This window comes from Eleutherodactylus coqui, chromosome 7, assembly GCF_035609145.1.
Source record: "Eleutherodactylus coqui strain aEleCoq1 chromosome 7, aEleCoq1.hap1, whole genome shotgun sequence".
NCBI classification, from domain to species: Eukaryota; Metazoa; Chordata; class Amphibia; order Anura; family Eleutherodactylidae; genus Eleutherodactylus; species Eleutherodactylus coqui.
The window spans coordinates 99,278,246-99,294,668 of NC_089843.1; the positions used below are offsets into that span (position 1 = coordinate 99,278,246).

The 16,423-nt window shown below is 46.2% G+C and overlaps 1 protein-coding gene across 2 annotated transcripts in view; it reads left to right on the top strand.

Annotated features, from left to right (window-relative positions):
* Nucleotides 1-2,449: 2,449 nt before the first annotated feature.
* CFAP97 (cilia and flagella associated protein 97) overlaps nucleotides 2,450-16,423 on the top strand; it is a 29,317-nt gene continuing 15,343 nt past the window's right edge. The window contains exons 1-3 of one of the 2 annotated variants that reach the window (XM_066573459.1): nucleotides 2,450-2,492; nucleotides 6,201-7,012; nucleotides 7,231-7,302. In XM_066573459.1, coding sequence (XP_066429556.1) covers nucleotides 6,220-7,012; nucleotides 7,231-7,302 — 865 coding nt within the window. In that variant the 5' untranslated portion in view covers nucleotides 2,450-2,492; nucleotides 6,201-6,219. Of the gene's footprint in view, nucleotides 2,569-6,200; nucleotides 7,013-7,230; nucleotides 7,303-16,423 lie in introns of both variants that reach the window. The other variant, XM_066573458.1, reaches the window with a different exon arrangement.

Below are 16,423 nucleotides of genomic sequence, written 5' to 3' on the forward strand. Positions count from 1 at the left end.
CCGCGTATCTCACGCACGCTGTATAGTGTAGTATAACTAGTTTTTTTTGTTTTTTTTTTTAATTCCCCCACTGTGTCTCTCAGGGGCGTTGCGTATTAAATGCCGCACATATGCAATGTTTTATGTATGTACAACGTTTAATATGCAACCCATAGAGAACAATAGGGCTGTACGCGCGTAGTACGTGGTAAAATAGAACATACTGCATTCCTTTTTATGCACGAGTCAATAAAAATCAATGTAGCTTCATTGACTCCATCTACCGCGTGATACGCAGTGAAATTACGTTTGTGTGAATGAGCCCTTACACAGATAATGTGCACCAATATAGTCAAAGATTTCCATTTGGCAAACTCAGAATGTGGAAGAAGCCTCCATGACAGACAGGGCATCATTGGGAAGACTGCAATTAGGGTGCCTTCACACTTCCCATGTTTCCCTATGGAGCCTCCTTTTTATCGCATCGCAACGCACGAACTTGCGATTTTCAGAAGCGGCAGTGATATTATAGCAAGAAAAAGCATCACCGACGCTCAAAAATCACTAGGAAAAAAGTCATGATTTTGCCGCGATTTTCTCACGAAGATATCGCCAGTGTGAAAGAGCCCTTAGGCCTCATATCCACGGGCAAAATATGATTTTAAATCCGCAGCGGATCACCCGCATGCGGATCCGCATCCCATAGGGATACATTGACCACCTGCGGGGTAGATAAATACCCGCGGATGGTCAATAAAAGTGAATTTTAAAATAATGGAACATGAAAAAAAAAAGTAACATGCTCCATTTTCGTGCGGGTCTCCCGCGGGGGCGGCTCCCGCAGGCTTCTATTGAAGCCTATGGAAGCCGTCCAGATCCGCGGGAGACCTAAAATAAGAATAACTTACCCGTAGCGGACAGGGCAGGTCTTCTCTTCTTCACGGCCAGATCTTCTTTCTTCGGCCCGGCGGATGTGCCCGGAGCATCCACGCGGCGCGCGGCCGGCGGGCCGAGTACATCCGCCGGCCGAAGAACGAAGATCCGGCCGTGAAGAAGAGAAGACCTGTCCGGTCCGCTACGGGTAAGTGTATTCTTATTTTCAGCCTCATGTCCGCGGGGCAGGAGGGATCCGCTACGGATTCTCCATGGAGAATCCGTAGCGGGCCTGATTTTCCCCGTGGACATGAGGCTTTAGGGTCTGTTTACACATGGCAGATTTGTTGCGGATTTTGACTCTGATCTGCAGCAGATTTCACCCTTTCAATTGAAGTGTTGAAATCTCTTGAGGATCCGCGTGAAATCCACACCAACTGACGTGGATTTGCACCGTTATCCACCACTTGCGAACGCACCCGAGAGAAGAACTTGGCAGGGCGGAATTGAAATAAATGATTGTTTATTTTGTCCTTGACTGCATCTGATCAATACTTAATTATTTCATCTCATCTGCAGTGTAATGATAGGCTGCATTATTCATTGAGGCTAACTTTACACGACCGAGCGCGGTATCAGGACGTGAATCTCACCCCCGTATTGCGCTCGCCATTCATGTGAAATACCCAGTGGTGTGGGTGATGGCGGAGTTTCTCCCCGGCACTGTGAATGAGCCCTTAGGTGCCCGTTTGGCCATTGTGGTTTTCAGCTACAGATAGCCTGTGTGAAGCCGACCTCCGTCAGTCACAGTACGGTGGTATGATTCAGCTGCTGTATGCAGTGCTACTTGTTCATGGTAGAGAGGCATGCCGAGCCCCTTCCTGTACAGAACGAAGCTTGAGTGAGCTGCCATTATGGCGTAGTGATGGAGCAAGCACAGTAGCTGTGCCCACACCACCACTAGCAGGTGCCAGTCACGGTTAACCTCTTAGATGCTGCCGTCAATGCTGATCAGGAGATCAAGTCCCTTAGTAGGAATAAAATAAAAATGTTAAAAATTGGTTATAGGAAAAAAATTCGTCCTTTTTCCAGTAATAAGTCCTATATTTTCGGAAAACAAAACCAAAAAACGTATTGTCGCATTTGTAACGAACCTTAAATCAGGATGAACACATTATTTATTCAGCACGCTTGATAACAGTTAAAAAGAAAGAAAACTATGCTAAAATTAGTTTTTTTTTATTCATCACACTACACAAAATGGCAATGAGTGCTAAAAATAATTGTAATCTACCTCTAAATGGTGTCAATAACAGAACCTGTGCCTGTTGCCCCTAGCAACCAATCAGAGCGCAGCATTCAGCTCTGCAGCTGCTCTGGTAAAATGAAAGCTGCGCTGTGATTGGTTGCTAGGGGCAGCAGACATGTTTTGTTTGATACTCTGTAGATTCAGCTCATAGCTCTAAGGTTAATAACTCTATTTCCCGGACGGGTATGTCTGTGGCTACAACACAACATCCTTCTGTGCCCTTAATAAAAATGTCGCTCAGTTGTTGGCAGCGGCGGCGGAAGTGACGTCTTGGTTGCCGGGGCGGTGCTTTCATGGTAGACTGGAGCTATGTTTTGCTAGCACCACAGAGGTGAGTGCGGCGCGCCGTGTTGGAGCCGTGCGTGCAGCGCTATCGCCGAGTACTGCTGAGCCTCAGCTGAGAGCAGGTAACAGCGGAGGTGTGAGGGCTGCCGAGCGCCCTCCTCCCTCCTCCCCCCTCCCCTTCTGATAATGCTGGACGTGGGGATGTTCTGTGTGCCTGGTCGGAGCGCTGACCAGAGCTGTACCCCGCGGAGCTCCGCCCTCTCCCGTCTCCATGGAGACGTGATGCGTCCTCAGTGCTGAGTGACAGCTGTCATGTCCGCTGAGCTGTGTGTGCGGAGAGGGCTGTATATGGCTGATCCGAGGCAGGGGTATACAGTATGACCGGTGGCCTCCATTGTGTGTAGCAGTGAGGAGCTGACCGTGTGATGCGGGATGATTATTGGGGATCCTGGGACTACTTTACAGCCTCAGCGCAGACTTGTTTTCTATTGTACTTTATGAGTGATGGAAGGTCTAACATCAGCCCCACTACACAGGGGTGTGCATCTACACCTCAGGGACACCTTATTAGGGCGCGTTCACACGTCGCTGTTTTGCTGCAGTTTTCACCACTTCCATTTGAATTCATTCGTAAAATCTGCTGCAGATTACATTATAATCCGCAGCGGTGGGCAGACTTTTATGCGTGTTTTTCGCTGTGGAAAATCCACAGCATTTCTGCTACATTTGAACGCACCCTTAGGCCGAATGAACATGCCAGGTCACATTTTGCATGTGGGATCCCGCAGCGGAATCTGACCCAGTGCCCGGTCGGTGTCCCCTGCGTATCTGTCTGCAGTGTCTTCATCTATAATGGGGATGTGCCGGCCAGGCCAGCCAGCACATGCGCAGTACAGATGACGCCGCACCGTCGCTAGGCGATAACATGGATTACGCGGCGCGTCTGCAATCATGTCCTCGTCCCTGCGTGGAAATCACACTAAAATAGGACATGCTGCAATTTTCTCTCTGTGAGTGGAAAATCGCTATTAATTTCTGCTCGTGGACATGGGAAAGTATTTTTGCATAGCATGTCTATGGGAAGTATGTGCTGCGGAATCTGGAGGCGGACGCCTGCTCCGAATTCCGCGATGCAAATACACCCATGTACAGGCGACCCTAGGCCATCTGCACATCGGCAAGAGCAATATCGGGCCATGACTGATGGATGCGAGGCGTTTTCATATGAAAACAGCCTCGCATCACTGCAGGGAATTGCTTCATCCCATTGCTTTCAATGGGGCAGCAGCAGCGCCAGCCCCATTGAAAGCAATGAACGAAGATTGCACTCCCCTGCCACTGCTGTGACAGCAGCGGCAGGGGATTCCTTCATCTCTGCGGGCAGTCCCCTCATCACTAAACACCCTGCCGCTGCTGTCAGTGTTCAGTGATGAGGGTACTCACTGTGGGGATGAAGGAATCCCCTGCTGCAGCTGTCGCAGTGTTCGGGGATGAAGGAATCCCCTGCTGCAGCTGTCGCAGTGTTCGGGGATGAAGGAATCCCCTGCTGCAGCTGTCGCAGTGTTCGGGGATGAAGGAATCCCCTGCTGCAGCTGTCGCAGTGTTCGGGGATGAAGGAATCCCCTGCTGCAGCTGTCGCAGCTATGGCACAGGAGCACCATCTTCTCCCTATGTTTTCAATGGGTGTTGCTGCCGCCGGCCCCATTGACAACAAGGTTAAGGCCCTGGATGTGACAGCATCCAGGGGCTTTACATCCAAGAAAGCTGCCCTCTGCTGTCACAGCGGCAGCAGGGTATAGCGATCCTCTCCCATTGCTTTCAATTGGGGCCGACGCTGCTGCTGCCTGCCCCATTGAAAACAATGTGCAATATCGCAAAAAGAATGGGCATGCTGCAATTTTTAATTTTGTCTTTATGCAGCATCGCTGAAGCGAAAACCAGGAATCTTCTTGTAGACGCCGCAGATTAGATGGAGGTGCTGACAGGAAGGGGTCGGTCATCTATTGAGGCTGCTTGCACAAATTCTGACCTCTCATCAGGACGATGCAACAGAAATCTGGATTCATCTGACCAGGGGATGTTTTTTCACGGCTCAGTGATGCAGTGCTCTTTTGACCCCTGGAGTCTTGTCCTTCTGTTTCTTTTAGCAATGGTTCTCTGTTCGCCTGCTGTTGTAGCCCATCTGTGCCAAGGAAGGAGGAGTTGGGTATAGTGACATGTTAGTTGAAGCACCAGCTTTGCACTCATTGAGTTTGCAGGATTGTGCAGCGCCTGTTCATCAGAATGGTTCTTGACATCCTCCTCTGACCCCTCGACACGTTGTTTATATCCCACCTTTGCTGGATGTCTTCCTCAACCCCACCATTCTTCACATTTTATCCACACTGTTGCACAAGGAAACCCCACAGGGTTGGCAGTATCTGAAATACCAGCCCCAGCTAGTCTGGCACCAATGATCAAGCCGTGTTGACAGTTACTCAGATCATTCAGTTTTCTCACTCTAAAGCCAGTCTCACTTGACCGGATTTCAATTGCGTAATCTGCGATTGTCACCTGCGCGAACAATGCGTGATATTCCATGCCTATTGAATAGATAGAACTTTCGTATGTCTGCTCAAATGAGCAGATAACTATTGCGATTTCTGCGAGCGGATTCAAAATTGCACCATGTTCTGTTTTTGTGCGGAATCTGTACGGGCGGCCTCCATTGAAGTCAACAGACGCCGTCCGACCCGTGGCCCATCCACAATTGGCATTGCAGATAGGCTGCAGGTAGCCGTGTCATCGCCTAGTGACTGTGTGGGGGAAAACGTCTGTACTGTGCATGACCGTCAGTGAGCATCCGTGGTGATCTGCATTACAGAAGTGACAGGTACACTGGGTCGTCGGCCCGCGTCAGAGCCAGATTCTGTTATGGGCCCCCGCATGCGGAATCCAACTTGTTCCAAATCACATGGTCACCTCTGCAGTGACAACTAGACCTGCTTATTCTTGGCGTTGGTGGGGGTCCTAACTTTCCAAGAGAGATGTCTTTAAAGAATTTTCTGCTCAACTCTGATCTCATAGAATAGAAATTGTTGCTATCACATCTCAGGTAGTAATGTAAATGATTTGCAGTGCTTTCCACTGAGCAGTGTGAAGGGCTTCTAGAATAATTTGCACACTGCATATTCACTGCATTTAACCCTTTCCAATCCAATTTTGGATTCAAGGTTTCCTAAAAGGCTTTTTTTTTTTTTGCTGTTATACAATGGAGCCATCTGCTGGCTAAAGCCAGTGTGTGTGCAGCAGAGAGGCTCCGACAGCGGAGTGGCTGGCAATAGACGGTAAGAATACCCTGTTGGACGTCTTCTGACAATGGAGCTGTACAAGCTTTAATCAGAATATAGGAAGAAGTCAGACAGTGGATAGGAAAGGGTTAATGTGTATGACTCGGTGGCGTTCACATTAATCAAAATATTCCACCCGCGCAGCCTGGCTTGGCCTCTAGACGTACTGAACAGATGTTTAACTGTCTGTATTCTGCATGAAGCAGCCGGACCCTGTGAGTCTATTAAATTGGCGGTCCAGTTGTTATAACCGGAATATGGACAGTTAAACGCAGGACTGTATTCCCACCTCAAATCTATATTTTTCAGCAGTTGAGTTCTGTCGAGGATTTCTCGTCTCCCCTGCAGACATGTGACCAGCTTTTTTTACACATAGAATTGGGGTTCTGATACACTTTTTTTTTTGTTCTTTCTTCTGCCTCTAGATTAGAGACCTAAAATATCATGGATCGTTACGGAAATCTTTCTGATGATGGTGAAGTGGATCACTCCTTTTTTGACAGCGACGACGAGGAAACAAGAGGACAAGGTGTCAGTAAGTCGGTTCCAATCACGTATGAACACAAGCAAGATAAACAGGATTCTGAATCGGAGGACAGTGGAAGAGTAGACAAACCACAGCAAGAACCAAGCAAGGAAGGGACTAAAGAGCCTTCAGTGGAAACCAAACAGAAGTCCCCAGAGCTTGTGCTGTCCTTGGTTGCCCCAAGACCCAGCAGTGCAGTAAAACCCGGCAGGAGCTCTGCACAAGGCCTGCGAATAGAAGCTACTGTTCCAACAGGGATCCCCCAGATAAGACGAGACTTTGAGGATAATTATTACCCTGATGAAGATGACAGCAGCGAGGAGGAGAATCTGAGCTCCAGACCAAGACCTGCAAAACAAACAAATCTTGGGAAGAAGAGCATCGGAAAATACAGCAGAGACTTTCCTTCTTCCATCTCTAGCTCTGATACTGAGTTTTCAGATACTACATCTGATGATCACACCTCCAAATCCTATCCGTCATCCAAAGACCGAGCTCCCCCTTCTGCTCATTCTCCAGAGCGTAGATTACATAGACCATCCGTAAGAGACCTTAGGGACTATGTTGATGAGTCAGAAGACACCGTCACGGATGTGACCCCACTCTCCACCCCTGACATCAGCCCAATACAGTCTTTTGACATAGCAGCTACCAGTGAAGCACTAAAAGCTAAAGTACAGCGACAAGAGAACATAAGACAAGAATCCTACGGTAATTTTAGTTTTGCTCTATTTTATTACATTTCCGTTTTTTGTCCTTTTATTCATGGTGTTTATAGCTTACTGTAGCATCATATACACCTCTAATACTGCAGAATTGTTCTGGAACTGGAATTAATATAACGTTTAGGGCTTGTAGTTATATATTCGGCACACTTGTGTAGCAGGTTCTACAAAGTCCACTTCACTATTTTTTTTCCTGAAACACAGATCCAGAGTTTGATGGCAAATCCGACCCAAAGGCTTTACAGGATGCCATGGACCTGAACCAGCTTCTGAAGGGTAATTATGCTTCTACAGTCTTTATCATATATAGTTTTGTAAGCTTTGAATGGGGGTTTATGTTAAGTACTCAGTCTATTAAGGGGTTTGCGTGGGACTAGACTATCGATGGCCTATCCTCAGGATGGGTCATCAATGGTTGATCAGCGAAGGTCCACCACTTGGGATCGCTGCCGATCAGCTGATTTAAATGACAGCTGCCTTTTGGGTGAGGGCTGCAGCCACTTCAGTCCATATCAGGCAGAGTGCCATGCATCATATAGCGACTGTGCCTGACATAGCAGCTCAATCCCATTTTCTTAAATGGGACTGAACAGCTCTCAGACCATGTGACCAGCGAAGGTGACATCACATGCCTGAGAAAAGACCTTAGCATTCACTAGAGCCTCTTCAGTCAGCTAGTCGGCAGGGATCTGGAGAAGTGGACCCTGGATTTGGCCAATCAACAAGTGATGTCCTATCATGAGGGTAGGTCATCAGTTTAGTGCTGGAAGACACCTTTCAATTGCTGGTATAGATGATTTCCTTTAACTCCAGTGAAGCGGCTCTTTTTGGCTTTAACCCTTAAAATAATACAGTGTCAGCCCTCATCCGACATTAAGATTTCCCTGCATAGCTCCAGTATCGGACAAGGGGCGACATGTTTCTAACGGTATGCGGGACAGAGCTCCAATAACTGGAGGCTGTTCTGCATATGCATCTCACAGTATACAGGACAGTCTCTGACATCAGAGATCTGTCCTGCATACTGTTAGGGCTCATGTCCACGGGCAAAATAAGAATTAAAATCCGCAGCAGATTTTAACTCTTCTCCTGCCCGTGGATCCGCACCCCATAGGGATGCATTGACCACCCGCGGGGTAGATAAATACCCGCGGATGGTCAATAAAAGGGATTTTAAAAAAAATGGAGCATGAAAAAATCTGGACCATGCTCCATTTTCATGCGGGTCTCCCGCGGGGACGGCTCCCGCGGGCTTCTATTGAAGCCTATGGAAGCCGTCCGGATCCGTGGGAGACCTAAAATAGGAATTTAAAAGAATTTACCCATCCGGAGCAGGCGGGGAAGGTCTTCTCTTCCTCACGGCCGCATCTTTCTTGCTTCGGCTCGGCGGATGTGCCCGGCGCATGCGCGCGGCACGTCGGCGACGTGCCGCAGCCGTGACGAGTTCATCCGCCGGCCGAAAAAGAAGATCCGGCCGTGAGGAAGAGAAGACTTTCCCCGCCCGCTACGGATGGGTAAATTCTTTTAAATTCCTATTTTCAGCGCTCATGTCCGCGGGGAAGGAGGGACCCGCTACGGATTCTACATGTAGAATCCGTAGCGGGCCTGATTTTCCCCGTGGACATGAGGCCTTAGGGTTAATTTAAAAAAAGCTAATAAAATCATCATGACATTTCATTTTTGGGTGTTTCTGTTGAGTAATTCCAAGGTATCCACAATGTGCTTTCCCACCAAAAATAAATAAGAGCTGGGGAGTGTGCGGGTGGCAGGAAAACTGGAATGGAAAGAGTTAAGAACACAGCAATTTTCTTTTTCAGTTTATTATTGTTGCATTTTGAAAGCCATAACTTTTTAAGATGAAGGGCTTGTTTATTTTGCAGAATGAGTTGTAATTTTGAATGCTGCCATTTTTTGGAGTAATACATTTATAACTTATTGACTAATGTCTATTACCTCTCTATGGAAATTATAGGGGGAATTGGGGGGAAAAAAAACAAATCTTGGAGTCTGGAATGATATAGATGGCAAACACCTTTTAAAGAAGTTTTCCACAGCTTCACATCCACTCTGTCTTTCCAGGTTGCTGCTGTTGTGACCAGTGATTGGCTGCAGCAGTCACATGTCCTTGCCAGCAGCAACCGGGAAGGACAGAGTGGATGTGAAGCAATTTTAAGTTGTGGTAAACCCCCTTTAACCCCTTGAGTGGCACGCCCGGAAATTTTCTGGGACGAGCTCCACTGCTCATAGCAACATAGCCCGGAAGATTTCCGGGCTATGTATCACTATGGGAGCTGCAGAGCACAATGCCACAAGCTGTGACATTGTGCTCTGCCTGCACAGACCCACAGAGAACAAAGCAAGGGCTTTGAAAAACCAGCAGAAGATATTGCCGATGTGCTGGCAACCTCCTGCTTTGTTTACAGGTTGCCATAGAGACCATCGGCTTGTCAGAAGCAAGCCGATGGTCTCTGTGGCAGGGAGAGCTTGGTGCTTGGCTGTCAGAGGACAGCTAGGTACCTGCTCTTACAGCAGAGATCAGAGAAAACCTCCGATCTCTGCTGTGTTAACCCTTTACATGCTGCAGTCTATGTGACTGCAGCATGTAAAGGGCTGTCACTGCAGCATGTAAAGGGCTGTCACCATCGGACCCCCGGAATGTGATCAGGGGGTCCTGATGGGTCCCTGTGGAAGTCCCCTAAAGGGACAAAAAATTAAAATTAAAAAAAAAAAAGTTAAAAAGTTATAAAAAAAATAATAAAAACACTTGTCTCCCTTTACTTTGTAAAAAATCAAAAATACAATCACACATGTGGTATCCGTGCGTCGTAATGACCCAGAGAAGGAAGTTAATACATTATTTAACCCTTTAATGACATAGCCCCTTTTTTTCTTTTTCCCCCTTTCTTTTTTTCCTCCCCCGTTTAAAAAAATCACAACTTGTCCCGCAAAAAACAAGCCCTCACATGGCCATGTCAATGGAAAAATGAAAAAGTTATGGCTCTTGAGACGCAACTGCAAAATTAGTTGAAATTCAATGATTAGACCATTTTAAAAAACCTGCCCTGGTGGGCACGACAGGGTGGTAGGAAACCCGCCACTCAAGGGGTTAAAGGGGTTGGGAGGATTACCACATTTTGACACGATTTCCATAGGAGAACTGTGGAAAGTGTGGCCCGACGTCCATAATCGCTATGATTCTCCGCTTGCGTGATTAAAATCGCAGAGACTCTGCTTGGCGAGCCTATCTATTAGATAGGCACATCGTGGAGTGGAAACCTTTTAGTGCTCCCACCCTCATCCCCAGCGCTGACTATTGCTAGCGATATTCCATCCCGGCCATGGACAGGTGGCCTTAGTCTTGTGCCATTTGTTTTATAGCATATGATTGTCCTGTGTCAGCTCACTCACATTCAATGCATGAATCCTTTGAATCTGCATATAGAGGTCTCCGTACTGTTATCATTTGTGTTCTTTTAGGTCACACAAAATTGTAAGGTGGCAGTTGTATTGATTTCTTTGGGCAGTAGCGGCACATTTGGCATATACCAATGTACTGCAACCCACTGTGGCACATATTTTGTAGTCTAGGTTGCTTTGAGTACAGTAGATGTTTGGTTTTGCATAGATCCCATAGTGGGGTCCCTACGTAACAGACAATCAGCTTAATATCAATTAAATAAGTTCAAGCTTACTTATAGCAAATCATTGACATGAAATAAAAATTGGAAAATATGGAACTACACTATCCTGCCAATAGTAATTGGACACCCAAGTAAGAATCAAAGGTAGCATTTATTTCCTTATGTTAATACTTCGAGGGGCCTTCTTTGGCCTTAATGACATCGGATACTCCCTGTGGCATACTTTCTACTAGTGTCTGATACACTTCAGCTGGTATTTCCCTCCATTCATCCTGAAAACATTGGGTGAGTTCTGTAAAAGAAGATGGACGCTGTTCATATTTCCTGACCCGACGTTCCAGTTCGTCCCAAAGATGTCCAGTAGGATTCAGGTCAGACTCTGTGCAGCCAGTCCAATTGCGGAACATCTGTACCCTCAAACTAGCATAAAACAGCATTGGGTTTATGACAAGGCACGTTATCTTGTTGGAAGTATTGCTGACCATCACCAGAATATTGCCAAAAGCAGATTGTCTAGAATGTCAAGGTACATCTCTGTGTTCATGGCTCTTGTCACTACAACCAACGGACTGAGACCATGCCACGTAAACCATCTCCAGACGACAACACAACTTCCTCCATACTTAACTGTTAGCAGAACACACCCAGGCAGGCAGCGTTCCACAGACATCCTCCACACCCAGGTACGTCCATGTTATTAGGAAAAGGAGTAGCGTGATTCGTCACTCCGTAGCACGATCTTCCATTGCTCAACTGTCCAATGCCGACGCTCCTTGCACCATCGTAGATGGGTCGCTGCACTGCACTTCATGATGGAAGTCTTCTGCGGAGCTATAGAACTAGTATAGCCAATAGCATGCAGTTCCCATCACAAGCTATGGCTGACACCTCCAAGGGTCTGCAGCTTATGTAGCATGGTTTAGGACCCAACATGCTCATAAGACACAATCTATTTTACTAATACGGCTGCCAAATACTTCTGGTAGGATAGTGTATATGTTTCCTTATTTACACATGGGTTACATTGTATACAAAATTCAGAATCGAATGCTAGAGATGAAACATGAAGTTGGCTACATAGATAACTTGACAGAATTTGGTTTGTAACCTTACATGTTATCACATTGTCTGCCAAGTATATACAGTAATTCAGGAGCGAGATTCAAAACCGCCTCCGACCGTGTGTGTGGGCCAGTTCTCTTCTCATCATGAATAGGAGGTTACTGAAGGACACACCAGGGAGCCGCCTGATGCCGGTTATGTAAGAGACGAGTAGATGATTATTACATATAGAACCAAGTCTCTATCAAGGTCACATTGAATTGATGATATCTTCATTCTTATTAGCAGGAGACTTTATCTCTATCTTAGATGGTAACGTTCTCTCGTGCTTTAGTGGTTTGAGGTGGAGGGTTATGCGGATAACAAGGGTATGAAGTGGAACATGGTACATGAAAATGATCACAGCAATCCTTTTTCTATTTTATTTCCTGTATCTCCGTTCATATATACAGATCATGTGCACATCCACTGCACCAGAAAACTCACAAAAAATGGTGAGCACTCCTAGATCACGATGCAAGAATAGTGGTTATTTATTGCTGATACAAACAGAATTGCAGAAATAGCAGCGTTTTGGGCAAAGTATTCATATGTGCGTGGAAAAGGGACCAAACATGATGTCCCTCCAGCGATAACAAAGGGATTGAGCATTGAATGTTAATGTACTTAAAGGGAATCTGTCAGCTACTTTCAGCTCTAGAATCTAAGCTGATGGGCTCAAAGTAGCTGACACACAGAGTTGGAAGTTTTATACTTGCTTTCCTTGCCGTTCCCCTGTTTTCAGTGATCTAACCCAACGCTGCAGTACATTGACGGACGCGCTAAGTAGTCCTCACATTCTACGCATTCAATGACACGTTGGGACAGACCTACAGTGCATCCTTTTGACTGGAAGGACAGTTGAGCTTGGAGGAAGAACAAAGCCCACTTTTTTGCATATTTAAATGGCAGCTGGTGTTTTGTAGATTACCGTTGTAGAACGTCAGTGCCGGTGATACATGAAGCTGTGCAATGATTCTCTGATAGGCTGACAGCGAAGATCAGTCTGCCGGCTCCTGCTCCCAGGCGGCGGCTCCCATGACCGAGTTCTGCCGCGGGATACCGCAATGCCCGTGCACAGGTGGCCTAAGGCCACTCTCATATAGGTGTTTTGGTTTTTTTACAGCTAAAAACGCTGTACTGAGCCTCCAATCATTTCAATGGGGCTTCTCAGATGACCAGTTTAACAAAGCGCTTTTACGACGCGCTAAAATGAACGCTGTATATACAATTTTCGTGCATTCAGCTCGTGTTTGACGCACCACATCACTCTTTGCAATGACTGGGTGTGTTAAAAACGCTGTCAAATGGCGTTCTAAAATGCTGTAAGGTCTGGATCTTTCAAACCGTACGGTCAGTGGATCTGTGAACACACTGGGAACAGCTTAGTTATGTAATCTACTTTCTGGAGCTAATTCAGTCAAGGTTAAAGGTGGAAGCCTTCTTACACGGCAGTGCATGACATAAGAGCTGTGGAAGAGCTGGGCTAAACTTTGTAGCAGGGTTTACTGGGACTTTGCTAAGACTTTAATGGCCTATCCAGTAAAATACCTCCTAAACAATGAGAGGGGCGCTGCACTCGCTAGGTTTCAGCAGGCTCTTTTGTGAAAAGTGGATGTGGCCTGTTGGGTGGGAGTGTGGCCACCCAAACCGACATGGTTATGTATAATCGTGTATTAGGTGTATTCTATGCTGATGGAAATATTATATTAAATAGACTGTCACCTGTTTTTACCCCTATACGCTAAGCTTATGGGCTGAAAATATGTGACCCGCTGAGTCCGGAGATGTCAGTGTTATACTTACCTCCCATTGTTTAACTAGTGTGAGCGCTGGAAGCCGTTGCTGAGTGCAGTGAGTGGCGCTGCTAAGTAATCCGCCCATTATAAAATTAGAACGGCCAAAATACTTACTACACTGCTCAATGCATCGAGTAGTGGTCTTCATCACTGTCACCAGGGGAGCAATGGAGAAGGTAAGCATTCAGTCTTTTTGCGTAGCTGCCTCTCAGCATGGCACATCTTGACTTGGCAATCTTTGCCCGCTCTTCTTTGCAGAAGCGCTCCAAATCTGTCAGATTGCGAGGGCATCTTGTGTGTAGTGCCCTCTTCAGGTCAACCCACAGATTTTCAATGGAATTCAAGTCTGGGCTCTGGCTGGGTCATATCAAAACTTTGATCTTCTATTGAAGCCATTCTTTGGGTGATTTGGAGGTATGCTTTGGGTCGTTGTTGTGCTGAAATTCGTCTTCAGCTTCTTAGCAGAGACCTGAGGGTTTTCTGCCATGATGGACTGATATTTGGAACTGCTCATAATTCCCTCCACCCAGTTCCAGCAACAGGAAAACAGTCCCAAAGCATAATGCTGCCTCCACCATTTTCTCTGTGGGTTTGGTTTTCTTTTGGTGATGTGCATTGCTGACTTTACACCCAACATACCTTTTGGAGTTATGACCAAATGAATTTCCCCTCGGTCTTCTTTAGAAACCCTGTATTTTACAAGAAGCACCAAATAATGTACTTTGCAGAGTGTAGCAGCGTTGGAAGTGCGAAGGGATATAAGGAATTTATCAGATTCTCGGTGTGGGCGTCATGTCACCAGCCCACTAAGCAGCACAGGAGGGAAGATTTCTAGGTATATCCAGCAGTGAGGAGGAGGGAGATCTAAACCACTTACTCTGAGAATATGTTCTTTCTAGAAAGATATAAACATAGAATTAGTTATGAAAACACGACCCACATCCACAAAGCCAGCCATTTGCCAAGCACAGGGCAGTATTGAAGTGAAATGTACTAAAACTGGAGTTTCATACACCAGTCAAAAATCCAAGTGTGCAGAAATTTCTTAAGGAGCGCATGTCTTATACTTATTTATCTTGTTCGTGCTCCATAAATTCACAATCCGACCCGCTATGGGTAGGCGTGGGTTTGATCTACAATTTACACAAGCTCGGCATAAATTTGATGGTCCAGAACAAAAGGAAATAAAATCCCTGCGCTCTCGGTGAACGGATAGTGGATAATAAATATAGTTTGCTTACTTCATAAAGGAGGCCGCTATGTGAATGCCGCTCCTCTAAAATCCAAGTGGCCAGTAATAAATCCAAGTTCATGGTGCAGAAATCCAATTCTTTTCTTTATTATTTCCAATCAGACAGGAACAAAATAAAATATCAAACTAGACAGAGGACTGTCACAGTAAGTAGATGTAAAGCAACGCGTTTCGGAGGTCCTCAAACTGCCTCCTTTATCAAGCCTAGTGTTTAGGAACGTTTACAGAAGGAGTTCTTTTATAGTTAGCTTTAGAGATAAAGTAGGAGGGGAAACAAGGGGATTTTCCTGCCAGATATGCCAGGGTGGGGGAGACCCCCTTTATCACAAGACCCCCTCAGAGATAAAGCAACCAGCGGGAGGATGTCACATCGCGGACTAATTTGTTATCCACTATCCATTCACCTACAGCACGGGGATTTTATTTCCTTTTCTTCTGTTTCACACGACCGAGGTGTCCCATATACCCCCAAACCCCTTTCCCCAAGATCAGACACTTATCCCCTTCCTCAAGAGTTAAGATCTTGGAATAACCCATTTTAAATAAAGGGTTGGGTATTTTTGCCACACAGAATGCAAACTAAAAGGGTTGTCCAGCTCTTGATGATTGATTGACTTATCGTCTGGATAGGTCATCAGATGTTCCATCTGAAGTCAGTAGGAACTGCGCCCTCCGTACCATGCTGGGCCGAAGTATTGTGTATGGACCTGTGTGCTTCTGGCAATGTATGCTGACACTGTGGCCTAGCAAGCAGCTGATCAGCTGTTGGTGACGTATCCTGAGACTAGGTCATTAGCCATTTAGAGTTAAACATCCTCTTTAACTAGACTAAGGGCCCTTTTACACAGAACGATAATCATTCAGATTCACTCTGGATCATGGGAATCTGAATGTAACCACGTTCATTGTAAGCGCTGCCAGCGACTGAACGCCAGACAATAATCCGTTCACTTATCGTTCATCGTTCAGTTTAGGCATGCATAAAAACTGAACGACGATGGGCCGGTGTAAATTGGGGGCAGTTCATCTATGAATGACTGTTTGGTTACTCTGAATGGAGGCTGGCAAGTGGAAGAGATCTCTGACCCGCTCCACCTCCGTTCACTGAGCAATCATCACTCCTGTATGAAAGCACATGAGCAGTTATCGCTGGGACAACTGTCAGGCGCTTCTGTACCCCACAGTCATCCCATATAAAAGGGGCTTAAGTCCTCCCAGGTAATCATGTGCTTCGATGGGTCATATGGTGGTAGTTTCTTTCACCTGCGTAGACTTTCATCTTCAAGAGAAGAGCTCTCTTGGCACATCTGATTGGCTAAGAGGACTCCGAGTTATTGATTTGCAAGTTACACATTGAAATGTAGTCCTGCAGTTGGGTGATCAGCCGCTGCTGTTGGTGCACCTTATAGAATTACCGGGAGGGTGTTATTGTCACATCAGGAAATGGATTTTCTCTAGGGCAGTTCATGGCTATCCTATAACACCGTTGTCTTGGAAATATCTTTATATTTCCCCTTCTACTCTTGTGATCTATGTAAATCATGTTCAGACTTTCTGTATCTACTACCATATGTGATGGGGATGGTAGAGGTTTTGCCATGAAT